The sequence below is a fragment of the Dipodomys spectabilis genome, unplaced genomic scaffold (assembly GCF_019054845.1).
Source record: "Dipodomys spectabilis isolate Male_0828 unplaced genomic scaffold, ASM1905484v1 ptg000219l, whole genome shotgun sequence".
NCBI classification, from domain to species: Eukaryota; Metazoa; Chordata; class Mammalia; order Rodentia; family Heteromyidae; genus Dipodomys; species Dipodomys spectabilis.
Window position 1 is genome coordinate 410,171 of NW_024870896.1, and position 13,553 is coordinate 423,723.

Below are 13,553 nucleotides of genomic sequence, written 5' to 3' on the forward strand. Positions count from 1 at the left end.
TAACACATGGTTCTAGTTTTCAGGAAAAAAAAAGGAAACAAAAATGAAAAGCTAATGATAGGTCACGAGAGAGAAGGAATGAGAGGCCATCTACTCATTTACCTTGATCATTAGGCATTTTATCAGAGGAGTCCGCTAACCAGCCAAGCACGGGGGAAGAAAAAACAAGAGCAAGGATCACAAGCTTTGAAGATGGGACAGACAGAGTTTTAAAGGAAAAAAAATTAAATCCCCATAAGCTTCCAAACAAATTGAGTTTTGCTTTTATAGTACCAACAGAAAAGAAATGCAGGTTTCCACAATTCCATAGACACGGTCCCCAACTAAACTTTATTAGTCTAGCCTTGCTTGGTTCAATACTTTAGTTTCTTTGCCTTGAGTTTTATAGAAAAGGCCCTCTTAGTCTCTTATTCTCTATAAAGATTCACCTATAAGCTTACGTAACAAATAAAAGCCTGCCTGTTAAAAGAGAACCATCTATCAAAATAACATGCTTATTACTCTGTGTGGTAACCAAAAGAACCTATCTGATTTGCCTGATAAAACCTTTTAGATCACTGCGATTGGTTTATAGCCCAAAGCCCAAGTGTTCTTGTATGTGTTACGGTTAGGCCGGTCACCCAGGGAACACCGATTTGGTGCTGGGTGGGGAGGTGAGGGATCATCACTAGGACGTCTTATACTACCTGTAGGTTCTATATGCTAGGGAGATACAAAATCCAACCTTCTGCTTGGGAAGCTTTACCTTTTGGCGTTCTGAATTGGACAGCTTCAGACATGGGCCCCATGCCTTTTGAGTTTCGGGCCTGGATCTTGAAGTAGTATGGTGTATCAAGTGTTAGCTCCTGAATCTGGTGAGTCAGTCTGTTTCCCACAACAGGCTCAATAACCCAGTCATGTATCTCTGCATTCACGTCTGTACTGTAATAGATGATGTAACCTGTCCAAAGGAGCAATGGGAACAACAATCTCACTCCTGCTTTTCTGTTTGTAACCAGGGTAAATACAAGCATATGGTGTTTATTCACAGTAATTGAATAATGCTTCTCCAGAGCCTACAATATAAAATTCTGAAACCCGGTAGTGGCCTGCCATACTGTTTTAGCTCTTATCACAGGAAAAAAAAAAAAAAATACAGGGCAGATGTACAGCAACCTGATAAAATTCTCTCAGACATAGGACAGGCGAAGCCTCAGTGCAGTGTCACTGGATATGTCCACCAGGGGGCACTCAGTCCCCACTGATCAGTTGGGAAGCCTTTGTGACTCAAGCCTAATAGTGCTAACACATGCCTTGTTGTTTCTGTTTTTAAATGACAAAGGAAAACAAAATCAAGTTATGCCTGAGCATTTTACAGAAGAGGCAAAGTCAGACCTGAGGAAATGCTATGGCGCCCAGGCTTCCCGCTGAAAGGAGGACAGCACTGTGATGCTGTTTCCTCAGGCCAGTTCCTCGGCCAGTTCCTCAGCACACTCCTTCCCAGAGCCGGGGCTCCAGAGGGAAGCAGCCATCTCCTCAGTCTCCCCCCACCCTCCGCAAGGCAGAAGAGGCCACAATGTCTTCTACTACAGGAAGTTCAAGGAAAAGTCCCAGGTCCCTTGGAACAGCCATTGCAATGAAGGCTTTTAAATAGTTGTGAGAGCCCAGAATCCCAAAGGAGGGGACCTGTAGGTGAGTTAGGGTTGGAATTAAAAGCCAAAATGGGCTTTTTTGAGGGGGGGGGGGAGGGGGAAGGCAGCTTTCAGGCAAAATGACAGAATTGGTATTTATTGGGTAGTGCCTGGCAGAATTATGTTGGGCATGCAATTCCAAAGCTGGTCACTGAGGGGTTGAGCAGCTTTCCCAAGGAACACAACTGCATGGTTATCACGGCGTCCCAATAAGCCGAGGCTGTGCAGTGCGCAGCCCCACCAGATCTGCAGGCAGTGGCACAACCATCAGCAGGCCCACTCTGCATCACTGAGGGCATGTAGTTCATCCTCATGCCAACCCAGAGGACCATTAGGACCCACACCACAGCAGCCCTCAGGCTCCCCTGTTCAGCACTCGCCTGGCACAGAGCACAAAGCGGCAATCCGCGCAGCTTACCTGTGATTTTGCCATTGGCCTCAGAGGGAGGCTGCCAGTTCACAATTATGGTTTTGGGTTTCCCCTCTTTGCTCACAACAGTCACATCCTTAGGTGGAGAAGTAGGAACTACGAAATAACAATCATTCAATCATTCCCATCCATCAGGACAATCCACCACTTTCTCTACTATTTTCATTTGTAAGACACAATAAAACTACCAGGACTGCCCCCCCACCCCCAAAAAAGGCGGAAGAAGAAGAAGAAGGAGGAGGAGGAGGAGGAAGAGGAGGAAGAACAAAGAAGGAAGAAGGAAAAAGGAAGCAGAAGCAGCAGCAGCAGCAGCAGCAAAGTACCAAACAGAAAATAACATGGTGTGAGGATACAGAACTGTCATCTTGGCTGGCCATCAGGTATACAGGGTAGTTGGGAAAATCAACTCACGCCGCTGTCAAGTAACTACCCCTATGCCAAGCACTGTAAAAACAATACCTTCCTCATGTGACAGTCTGGACAGGTGGCTATCACTGTCCTTGCTTTCTAGGTCAGAGACACTAAAAATGAGACATGATGTGATCTGCTAAGATGACTTTCTCTCAATCTAGATTTGCTTGGAATGTTTTTAAGTATAGAACACTTTTCCCTCTTACTTTTAGCTGGCTCTTTAAATGAAGCATGGCTTTTAAAAGCTCAATTCCTGAAAGGAATGATTTGCAAATGGACAGTCTTTTCATTTTAAACTTACACTGAAAGCATGCTGTCACCCACTAAGGTTACTGCTCTGAAGAAAAGCTACACACAAATAAAATGAAAGGAACAGTTTCTACTGCAAAATACTTTTAATGTACTATCAGGGAAATGTATAAGCCAAGTAAACCCTCAAATATACTCCTTTCTTCCTAAAATACTGGAGTTCTAGTGGGAGTTAGAAAGAAACCCAGTAAAATGCTAACATCCTAAGGAAAAATACAAATTTCATTTATTAGTTAATAAGTTGGAATTAAAGCAAAAAGACATTCCTTTTTTTTTGGGGGGGGGGGTGTCAGTTGCGGAGCTTGAACTCTGGGACTGGGCGTTGTCCCTGAGCTCTTCAGCTCAAGGTGAGCGCTCTACCACTTGAGCCATAGCACCCACTTCCAACTTTTTCTGTGCATGTGGTGCTGAGGAATTGAACCCACGGCCTCATGCATGTGAGGCAAGCATTCTACCACTTCCTAGCCTGCAAAAGGACATTCTTAAGACACTGGCACAGGAAGCAAACTGAAGGTCCATTTACTCTGTATGTATTACATTTCTAACTTTCCAAATCCCCCTTTTCTGCAGAAACTCCAACCAACGGTGCAGAAGGCCCAAGGCAGTTGGTGTAGAGTGCGCATGCTCATCTTTTTTATTATTCGTAAGTCATAGGAGGCCAGGATGACAATAACCTCCTGCTAGCAAAGAGCAAGGTGAGTGAAGATAGGCCTAAACGTGAGTGAAAAGCAAGCCGTCTAAACCTCCATGACTCCACTCTTGCAATTGGATTAGTTATCTTTTCTCTCTCACATCTACTTACAAACAAAAATTCGAAGGATGTTTCAGTGAAAGTTTTTTGTTTTTTTTTTTACAAAGACTGTTTTCCCAAGAAAACCTTGGGGTGTAGCTTTGGTGTCACCCAGTAAAGTGTTCCAGCTGCAGCAAGCATGACTGGCTAAGTGGTTGGTCAAGGGCAGGTCACTTCATTTTTTTTCAATCTCAATTTCCCAGTAAAGAAGGATTAATGCCAATAATCTTCCACATCCAACCCATGCTACATATCGCACCACATGCTCTCCCATCTGCTCCTCATTTTATTTACAATAGCCCTGTAAAGTGAAAGGCAGTAATTATTACTCCTCACGGGATGCAAGAAGCGAAGATGCAGAGACAGGATGATCTGCTTGTGAACGCTGCCAGTAGAGGATTGATAATCTTAGACTGAAGTCAAACCTCTGGAGTCCTAAAATTGCACTACCTGCTATGTGCTAAGTAGTAGCTGATATAGCGAACACATCTCCAAATGTAACTGTCTGGTAACCATCATTTCACACACTCATTTCTCTTCGTGGTGATTAAAAGCAGGGAGTGAGGAGCTTCATAACTTGGAATGTGGCACGTGAGCAGGAACTTCCACTGATTTTCATACTTTGCAAAGAGAAGAAATGCCGTTCTATACAGGTTCCAACAACACATACCCAATTCAAAGGTGGTCCCATGGGCTGTCATACTCCAGGTGCTTGATCTTCGACCTTTGGTCACCATCACAGAGAATTCATAGAGTGTATTTGGTTTTAAACCAGTCACCAAATAACTCAAAGTTGTTGCATTTGCATTCTGGAAAAAGATGAATCAAGAATTTTAGAACCAGAAAACATCAACAAGCAGCTGTTTTCAGACAGAGTAAATGTGTGGATACCTTGTACTTGGTGTTGGCTGGGATGTTAGTTTTCCATCGGACTGTGTAGTACCGGGAGTCTGTAATCTTCTGGTGTTTGGGCAGTGAGTTGTCTGCCCACGTGATCCTTATGGTGTCATGACTCAGAATGGAAGCCTGAACTCCCACGGGTGGCATCATGGGAGTGGGATCTGGCACTGGAGTGTATGGAGCATTAATAACAAACAAATCAACTTCAGAAGTGTCTGGGCAAAAAGTAATTTAAAAAGGGAAATGGCATTTAAACATAAACAAAAATAAAAGGGAAATGCAGGGTAATATAATGAAATGAGAGATGAGAAATGGAGAAAAAGAAAGAAAATCACAGTTAATAGATAACATTCATTTAAAAAAAGAGTATTTCTACTTGTGTTCTTTCAGGAAGAAATTATAGAGGAATGCTGAACAAAGCAGTAATCAACTATATTCTTAGCTGTATTCTATGGGCACACTAAGATGTGATAATTTAGTGATATGTTAGTATAGACATGCTGGAATTTTCTTAAAATTACTTGAAATTCAAACTCCTATTCAAAAAGGATCATGAAAATAAAAAACTTTTATTTATTTATTCGTTTATTTTTTTGTTGGTCGTGAGGCTTGAACTCTGGGCCTGGGTGCTGTCTCTGAGCTCTCTGGCTCAAGGTGAGCATTCTACTGCTTGAGTCACAGTGCCACTTCCAGCTTTTTCTGTCTAAGTGGTACTGAGGAATTGAATCCGGGGCTTCATGGGTGCTAGGCAAGCACTCTAGCACTAGGCCACATCCCCAGAAACCTTTTTCTTTATTTTTTTTTGATAAAACCAGGGTACTATTTCTGAACAAGCAACCCAAAGTTCATGGCCTGTTTTGAGCTTTCAGTGGATGTGGCTCAGTTTCTGGGACCCGAGTCACTAGTGATTCTCTCTGGGTATTTAAGGATTCTTCTCTTCATGACAGCCAGTGGACCAGGCTCAGATAGGCAAGTAAACCCAAAGGGCCTCATAGCAGCCTTCCTTCAGAAGGAGAGCTGCCACAGGCTAGACTAGTGGCACTTTTTCCAGCTGAGTTAGGGAACACAGTGGCAGGTTCCTATCAGTTATGGCAATACCATAGTGCTCAAAGTGCTTATACTATGAAAGTCTATGCTCGTGTATGTGGTGCTGTGCCCTACCCAAAAGACACATTCTCAAAGAGTTACTGCAACACTGAAGCTGGATCATGTACAAAAGCAGAAGACGTGCTTGGCTTCAGGGGACCATGGGAGCATCTGTTTGGAGCCTAAGAGTTTGGCTTTCCAAACTCCTGGTTAGGTTTCCTAAGTACACCTATGCTCTTTCATTTGAAAACTTTTAGGTGTTAGAAGAGGTTCCCCATACAGTTATGGTGACTGGCCATCCTGTAAGTCAAAATCTGATAAGCTTTGCTTATGAAAAAACTGCTATTCTAAAGTAAGAGTCTGTATGTGTGTTATTTCCTGCAAAATGAGGACTAAAAATAACACAGAAGTAGAACACATAATCAAGGCCTTTGTTCAAAGACTGGTGGGGCACATACTAATTAGTTTTAGAAAAATGCAACTCCAGGTGCACAATTCTTTCATACGTGTACCAAGTCTTGGAAAAGGTACCCAGTTTATATGAACAAGATTACAAGAAACATTTTCCTTGTATATTTCTAGCCAGTAGACTACATTCTTAAACCACATAGAGGAAAACAAATTCATTTTTTTTTTTTATAACCCAACTTTAAAAAGTAAAAGATCATTATTTAAGGCCTCCCCCATACCCTTTTCTGGGATGCTAAACCTATTTCTGGAAGAACTTACAGGCACATAGGAGAAGATAGAATAGAACTATAAACCATGCAGCAGCCAGGCACCCATGGCTCACACATGCAATCCCAGCTACTCAGGAGGCTGAGATCTAAGAATCATGGTTCAAAGCCAGCCCAGGCAGAGAAGTCCCCATGGGACTCTTATCTCCAATTAACCACTCAAAAACCAGAAGTGAAGCTGTGGCTCAAAGTAGTAGAGCACTAGAGCCTTGAGCAAAAGAGCTCAGGGACAGCATCCAGGCCCTGAGTTCAAGGCCCATAACCAACCAAAAAAACCCAACAACAACAACAAACAAACAAAACCCACAACAAAAAGCATGTAGTAGTTGGGCTGGGAAGGTGGCTCAGTGGTAGAGTGCTTGCCTTGCATGCCTGAGGCCCTGGGTTCGATTCCTCAGCACCACATAAGCAAAAAGAAAAAAGCCAGAAGTGGCGCTGTGGCTCAAGTGGTAGAGCGCTAGCCTTGAGCTGAAGAGCTAAGCGACAGTGCCCAGGCCCAGAGTTCAGGCCCCATGACTGGACCCAAAAAAAAAAAAAAAGCATGTAGTAATGATAAAAAATAGAAGCTTTAAACAAAAGGGGGAGGACATTATTATCTTTTAGCAAGAATACTGCCAAGTCTGTATGATTATGCAGAACACCTGGAATACACAACAAACAAAACTGTCTCAAACTTGTGTGCAATCAATGGAAAAGAGGCATTTCTGAAACATTCTTTGGTTTTCATTCTTTGGTTTTCATGGCTCTTTAAAAATATTTAGGCTGGGTGCCAGTGGCTCATACCTATAATCCTAGCTACATGGGAGGCTAAAACTTGAGGATTGTAGTTTGAAGCCAGCCCCAGCAAGAAAGTCTATGCGACTCTTTATTTCCATTAACCACTAAAAAACTGGAAGAGGCTGTGGCTCAAGGAGCAGGGTGCTGGCTTTGATCAAAAAAGCTTAGGGACAAAGTCTAGGCCCTGAGTTAAGGCTCTAGAACTGGCACAAAAATAAATACATATAATAAAGCTCCAAAAAACTTTCACATGCAAATTTAAGTTAGAGATTTCATACCACTATAGAAAATTTACATTACTTTGTCTTAGAAATTTAAAATGGATAATTCAAAGAAAACAAAGTGAACTTTTGATCATTAATAAATGTATAAAATAGATAATGCTTTTGTCTTTATAACGTTCATTAATATGTGAGATTTCTTAAAGACATAGAAAAGTACTTTTCAAACCTACTGAGGTGACCAGTACAGCATCTGTTAAGTTCACCAAGACACAATGCCACAATGAATAACCAATATAATTCCTCTGGAATTATTTTCTGACTCATTTAGTTATATCTGGACGATGAAAAATCATTCTTTTGTATTTATTTTGTATTACTAGGATTTGAACTCAGGGCTTTTGCCTGCTATGCAAGCTATCTCTTAAGCTACACCTTTAGTTCTTTTGCATTAGTTATTTTTCAAATTGGGTTTCATATTTTTGTTCTAGCCGATGTGGCCGGCAAACTTCTTTTTACACTTTCCTAATAAGTTGGAATAACAAGTGTACTCTACCGTCCCCCGCTGTTTTAATATCCCACTGGTTTACTGGGATGGAGGTCTCTCAAACATTTTTCCTTGGCTATCCTTGAACTGTGATCCTCCTAATTTCCACTTCCTGTGCAGCTAGAATTATAAGCATGAGCCACTAAGCCTGATCTGAAAAATCACTTTTAATTCTCTCCAAATACTGCTTTCTAAGAGCCTGACACATGGAAATGTATATATATCCATATAGATCTATATATATCCATATAGATCTATATATATAGATAGATAGATAGATAGATAGATCTATATGGATATATATACATTTCCATATATATATCATATATATATTTCCAAAAACAGCTTTCATGACCAGGTTTAATATTTTTCAACAAGCAAAACCAAGATTAGGAGGATTTTTCTTATTCATTGTAGTACCTAAAATATGCACTAGAAATTGCCTCCTACATTTCCTTCAGAGCCATGTACAGGCAGGCCTCATGCCAACATTCTACATGGCTGCTGGAAAAGGGCTGTTGATGAGACAGGCAGGAGCCTACCTGTGTGAGGCCTGGTCACTGCGCTCTCGTACAGTGGGACGCCTTCGCCGACGCTGTTGAATGCTCTCAGGGTAATCACATAATGAGAACTCGGATCTGAGGGGAAAAAGTCCAAACAACTATAAACAAATCCGCGCTACAGAGTTTAAAACTTCAAGGGTGACTATGTATAATCTGAACTGGAGATTCTATTTTTATAAATGGGGTTGTTCTGGGGCATCAGGAGATGGGGCGACGGAAACACACATAGTACAAAAGACCTGGTGGATCACCTTCCTGGATTTAGTGTCAAGAGTGGAGGAGCCCTGTGCTTCCTTTCCTGGCCTTTCCCACAGTCCACCTGGTTACTCTCTTAGCACTCACAGAGTCTCTTCTCAACTATGCTGTAAGAACTATTCTGGCTCAGTCTTTCAAGCCCAGGGGAGTTTCTTCTTGGACTGCTCTTCTGTGCCTTGCTAGGTCTTCCTCCTCTAAATGTACTTCAACTCACTTCACCATTTCTTGTGTTTCCCTTTTGTTCTCTTGTTAGACTGAAAGCACCTGAAGGTCAGGGTCCAAGTCCTGAATGCGCTGCGAAGGATTTTTATTTCAGTAATCTCATGAACAGTAGGAGGCTGGTAATCACAGGAACATTTTTATACCACAGCAAAGCTCTATTTTTGCTCTCCAATAATTGCCCTAGACAACTGCTTAGGTGAGAAAGACTCAGGAGGTTAGCTGTGCTGTCAGCTTTTGACTGGACTTAAATTGCTGCTTCTTTTCTACCAGAAAAGTCACTTTAAGTCATTCTTAAGAAAGAGTCTACCAAGCAATGATTTGGATAAACAATTTATGAGGGCATATTCAGAATCAAAAGTTAAGTCGTATCCTGTACCTAACTACTCAGGAGGCTGAGAATCTGAGGATCCAGGTTCAAAGCCAGCCTGGGCAGTAAAGTCTGTGAGACTCCTATTAACAAATAGAAAACTGGAAGTGGCACTGTGACTCAAAGTGGTAGGGCACTAGCCTTGAGCAAAAGAGCTCAGGGAAAGCACCCAAACCAGATCAAGTCCCATGGTTGATTAAAAAAAAAGGTAAGTCTTACAAAAAAAAGATGATGATAATCCAGTTTGTAAAAGTATCATGCCCAAATCAAATTCTTTATATCTTCTTTGCAAAGTATCCAAAATTTCTGCTCATTCTTTCTATTTCTGCTCATTCTTTCTAAGTTTTAAGAATGTTTAAATATATGTTTATATATTCTTTGTCAGATATTTGAATAGAAGATATTTCCTCCAAGTCTGTTCTTGTCTTTTTATTTTACTGATCTTCCCAAAGTAGTTTAAAGTAAAAACTTTAAAATTTTGATGAAATCTATTTTTGTAATTTCTGCCTCTTTTTCTTTTTTCTTGGTTGTGAGGCTTGAACTCTGGGCCTGGGCACTGTCCCTGAGCTCTTCAGCTCAAGGGTAGCGCTTTACCACTTGAGCCACAGTACCACTTTTGGTTGTCTGGTGGCTCACTGGACATAGAAGTCTCATGGACTTTCCTGCCCAGGCTGGCTTTGAACTGTGATTGTCAGATCTCAGCCTCCTGAGTGGCTAGGATTATAGGCATGAGCCACTGGTGCCCAGCTAATGCCTTTTTGTATCCTAAGAGGTCTTTGTTTACCCCAAGGTCATGGAGATTTATTTTGTTTTGTTTTCTTCTAGAAAATCAACAGTACAGTTTTGGTTCTACATTAAAGTCTGAGTGTTTTTGTTTTTGGTCATGGGGCTTGAATTCTGGGCCTGGGCACTGTCCCTCAGCTCCTCAGCTCAAGGCTAATGCTCTACCACTTGAGCCACAGTGCCACTTCTGGCTTTTTCTGGTTATGTGGCACTGAGGAAATCAAACCCAGGGCCTCATGCTGCATGCAATGCAAGCACTCTACCACTGAGCCACCTTCCCAGCCCCTAAAGCCTGTGTTTGTGTGTGATGTTAGGGTAAGATTGAAGGTCCCTTCTTTTTTTCATATAGACATTCAATGACTCCCACACCATTTGTTAAGAAGATATCCTCTCCTTACTGAATTATCTCAGTACCTTTTTGAAAAATCAATCGACATAGCCAGGCTCCAGTGGCTCATGTCTATACTCCTAGCTACTCGGAAGGCTGATGAGCCTGTAATCCCAGCTACTGTGAAAGCTGAGATCTGAGGATGACCAAAGTTCAGAGCCAGCCTGGACAGGAAGGTCCATGAGACTCTTATCTCCAACTGATCACCAAAAAGACGGAAGTGGAGCTGTGGCTTGAGTGGTAAGAGTGTTAGCCTTGAGCGAAAAAAAAAGAAAACTCATGGACAGCACTTAGGCCCTGAGTTCAAGTCCCAGGACCAGTACAAAAAAAAATTGGCCATATATGTATGAATCTATTTCTGACTATTAATCTATATATAACTTAATCTGTAACTTATGATCTTGCTTATTAGCTCACTTATGGCTTTAATAGCTTTTCTATAGACTCCTCAGAATTCTCTACCTACGTGCAGTGCTCAGGTATTTCTTTTAAATACCATTTTTTTCATAAAAGAAACCAGAGTTCCTTGGATAAATGGCAGATTCAGTGGTGGAGACTGGGGAAATACCAAAGAAACCTGGAGCATCTCACTGTCTCAACAGGGAAGGGAATGATGAAGATATCAAATGACACAGGCACCAGTGGCTGATCACTTTCTCCCATCCAAATACAAATCAGGACTGCTTCTGCTTAGCTTCTGAGCTCAGATGAGATCAGGAGCGTTCAGGCTGGTATGGTCCTGAATTAGCCGTTCATTTTCTATGTGGCCAAAGAAGGCTTTTTCTTATTTGTAAAATTCTAATAAACAACGGAGAAGTGTGGAACTAGACAACCCCATCTGGGGAAACTAGAGTGACAATTGTTACCACAGACAAAAACGAGAGAATTTGATGAAACTTAAGGTATCTCCACTGCAAAGAAATTATTAATTACAAAGAAAAGCAATAATTTTCTAGTGAGAATATGTGACAAATACCATCTTAATCAAGTGATTACAGTTGACATCACTAGTAAGAGACCATCATGCGCTTCTGGTAGGACATGCTGATGAGAACCTACTTTGAATCATCCAGGGAGCATGTAACCTCAATGTAACAAGGAATGATGGACAAATCCAAACTGAGGAAATTCTATAGAGAATAAACAAGCTCTATGTTTCAAAAATGTGAGTCATGGGGCTGGGAAGGTGGCTCAGTGGTAGAGCGCTTGCCTTGCATGCATGAGGCCCTAGGTTTGATTCCTCAGCACCACATAAGCAAAAAGAAAAAAGCCAGAAGTGACGCTGTGGCTCAAGTGGTAGAGCGCTAGCCTTGAGCTGAAGAGCTGAGGGATAGCACCCAGGCCCAGAGTTCAGGTCCCATGACTGGACCCCCCCCCCCAAAAAAAAGTGAGCCATTAAAATCTAGAAAAAAACAAAGAGAGGACTAGTCCTAGCAAAGAAGAGACATGGTAACTCAATGTAACATGTGATCCTGGACTTAGAAAACAGTTTTTATAGTCCATTCCTGCAAAAGTGCCAAATATGAATGAATTCTCTAGGCAATATTAGTGTTCTCATTCTGTTAACTGTGTTTATGTCAGAACAATTTCTGAGAATGCTGAAGTTCATTATTAACAGGAGCATCATCATGTCTACAACTTACTTTTAAGTGTTCAAGGGAGGGGTGTGTGTGGAAGAGAAGGAAATATGTACATATAGCAAGACAGAGAAAGCTAAAGCAAACGTGGTTAAATGTTTACCTTGGCAAATCCGGGTAAAGAATGTACAGGAATGCTCTGAACACATTATGTTATTTTTCTATAGAAATAAAATTGTTGCATAACAGACAGAAGAAATCACATATACAATTATTTCCTTTACTTGGCAAACATACCCAAATTTTCAATGGTGTAATAGCGCTGTTTATAGTCCACTTTGATGGTCTGGGCATGAGGGCTGCCAATGCCATAACCAATGGCATAGCCTCGAACCACAATGTTCTGATTCTCTGGAGGAGTCCAGCTTACTACAATACTGGTGACAAGTGGGCGAACGTGAAGAGAGCTAGGCACTTCGGGAACCCGAGTTTCTGGGAAGAAAAGTAGAAAAGTAAAATGATATCGACTTTCCTTTAGAGTATTTCACCACCCTTGGGAAATAATGTTCAGCCTTCTACCAAACTATTTGGGGCTAGATTACTTACTATTTGGCCAGAGTTCAAAGAGAACCTGTGTATATATCGTAATATAAGGCCCATGGTTTTATACATTCTAAGAAGAAAACAAAGTCCAAACAAGCTTAAATACGAGACATTTCAATATTTGGAAGAGAAGAGATCCAGAACCTCTGCCTAATGGAGTAAAATAACTCAGAAAAAATGAAGTGTGAGAATCACAACTAATTCAGTTAGCCGAAGACAAAGAGACTGGTGGCTCAGGCCTGTAATCCTAGCTACTCAGGAGGCTGAGATTTGAGGATTCTGGTTCAAAGCCAGCATGGGCAGAAAATTTTATGAGCTTCTTATCTCCAATTAATCACCAAAAAGCTAGACATGGAGCTGTGGCTTGAGTGGTACAGCTCCAGCCTTGGCCAAATGAAAAGTGAGGTCCTGAGTTCAAGCCCAGTACTGACATAAAAAAAGTGAGCAAACTTTATAGTATCTTTCACGTACATTACTTCAAATCATACTTTACTATCTTTACTTGAACCAAAGGTTTTTTGTTGCCCAAATCTGGTACCTGTCACTAATAAAGGTACTCATCATATATTCTCACAGAAGTTACTCACTGACTCAACACTGAGTCAACACTGAGCAAAAGGAGAAAGGGCTTTCAGGAGTAAGGCAAAGGAAACTGCAACTAAAATAAACACATAACTGATATGGCTTGATCTTAATGTTGTATCATCCAACTACTTAATGGCCTGGGTAAAACAAAACTGCATTAAAAATATCTGCACATTTTCATTCTCATTTGTTTTGGCTCTGCTTAAAGGGGAGCACTTCTCTAAAAACCACTGCAAAGAAATCGATCTCAGGAAACTTTGTGCTTTGTGGGAATGCCAGCAGTGTAATACACTAAAGTTGAGGGATTTAAGCCAATGACTGTGGCCTTCCAG

General features: G+C 41.4%; 1 protein-coding gene across 1 annotated transcript in view; it reads right to left on the reverse strand.

Annotated features, from left to right (window-relative positions):
* Positions 1–13,553, reverse strand: part of Neo1 (neogenin 1) — a 122,809-nt gene that overhangs the window by 27,683 nt on the left and 81,573 nt on the right. The window contains exons 15-20 of the mRNA XM_042697384.1: positions 12,331–12,525; positions 8,421–8,516; positions 4,502–4,725; positions 4,281–4,419; positions 2,089–2,196; positions 746–940 (exon numbers count right to left, since the gene is read on the reverse strand). Coding sequence (XP_042553318.1) covers positions 746–940; positions 2,089–2,196; positions 4,281–4,419; positions 4,502–4,725; positions 8,421–8,516; positions 12,331–12,525 — 957 coding nt within the window. The remainder of the gene's footprint in view (positions 1–745; positions 941–2,088; positions 2,197–4,280; positions 4,420–4,501; positions 4,726–8,420; positions 8,517–12,330; positions 12,526–13,553) is intronic.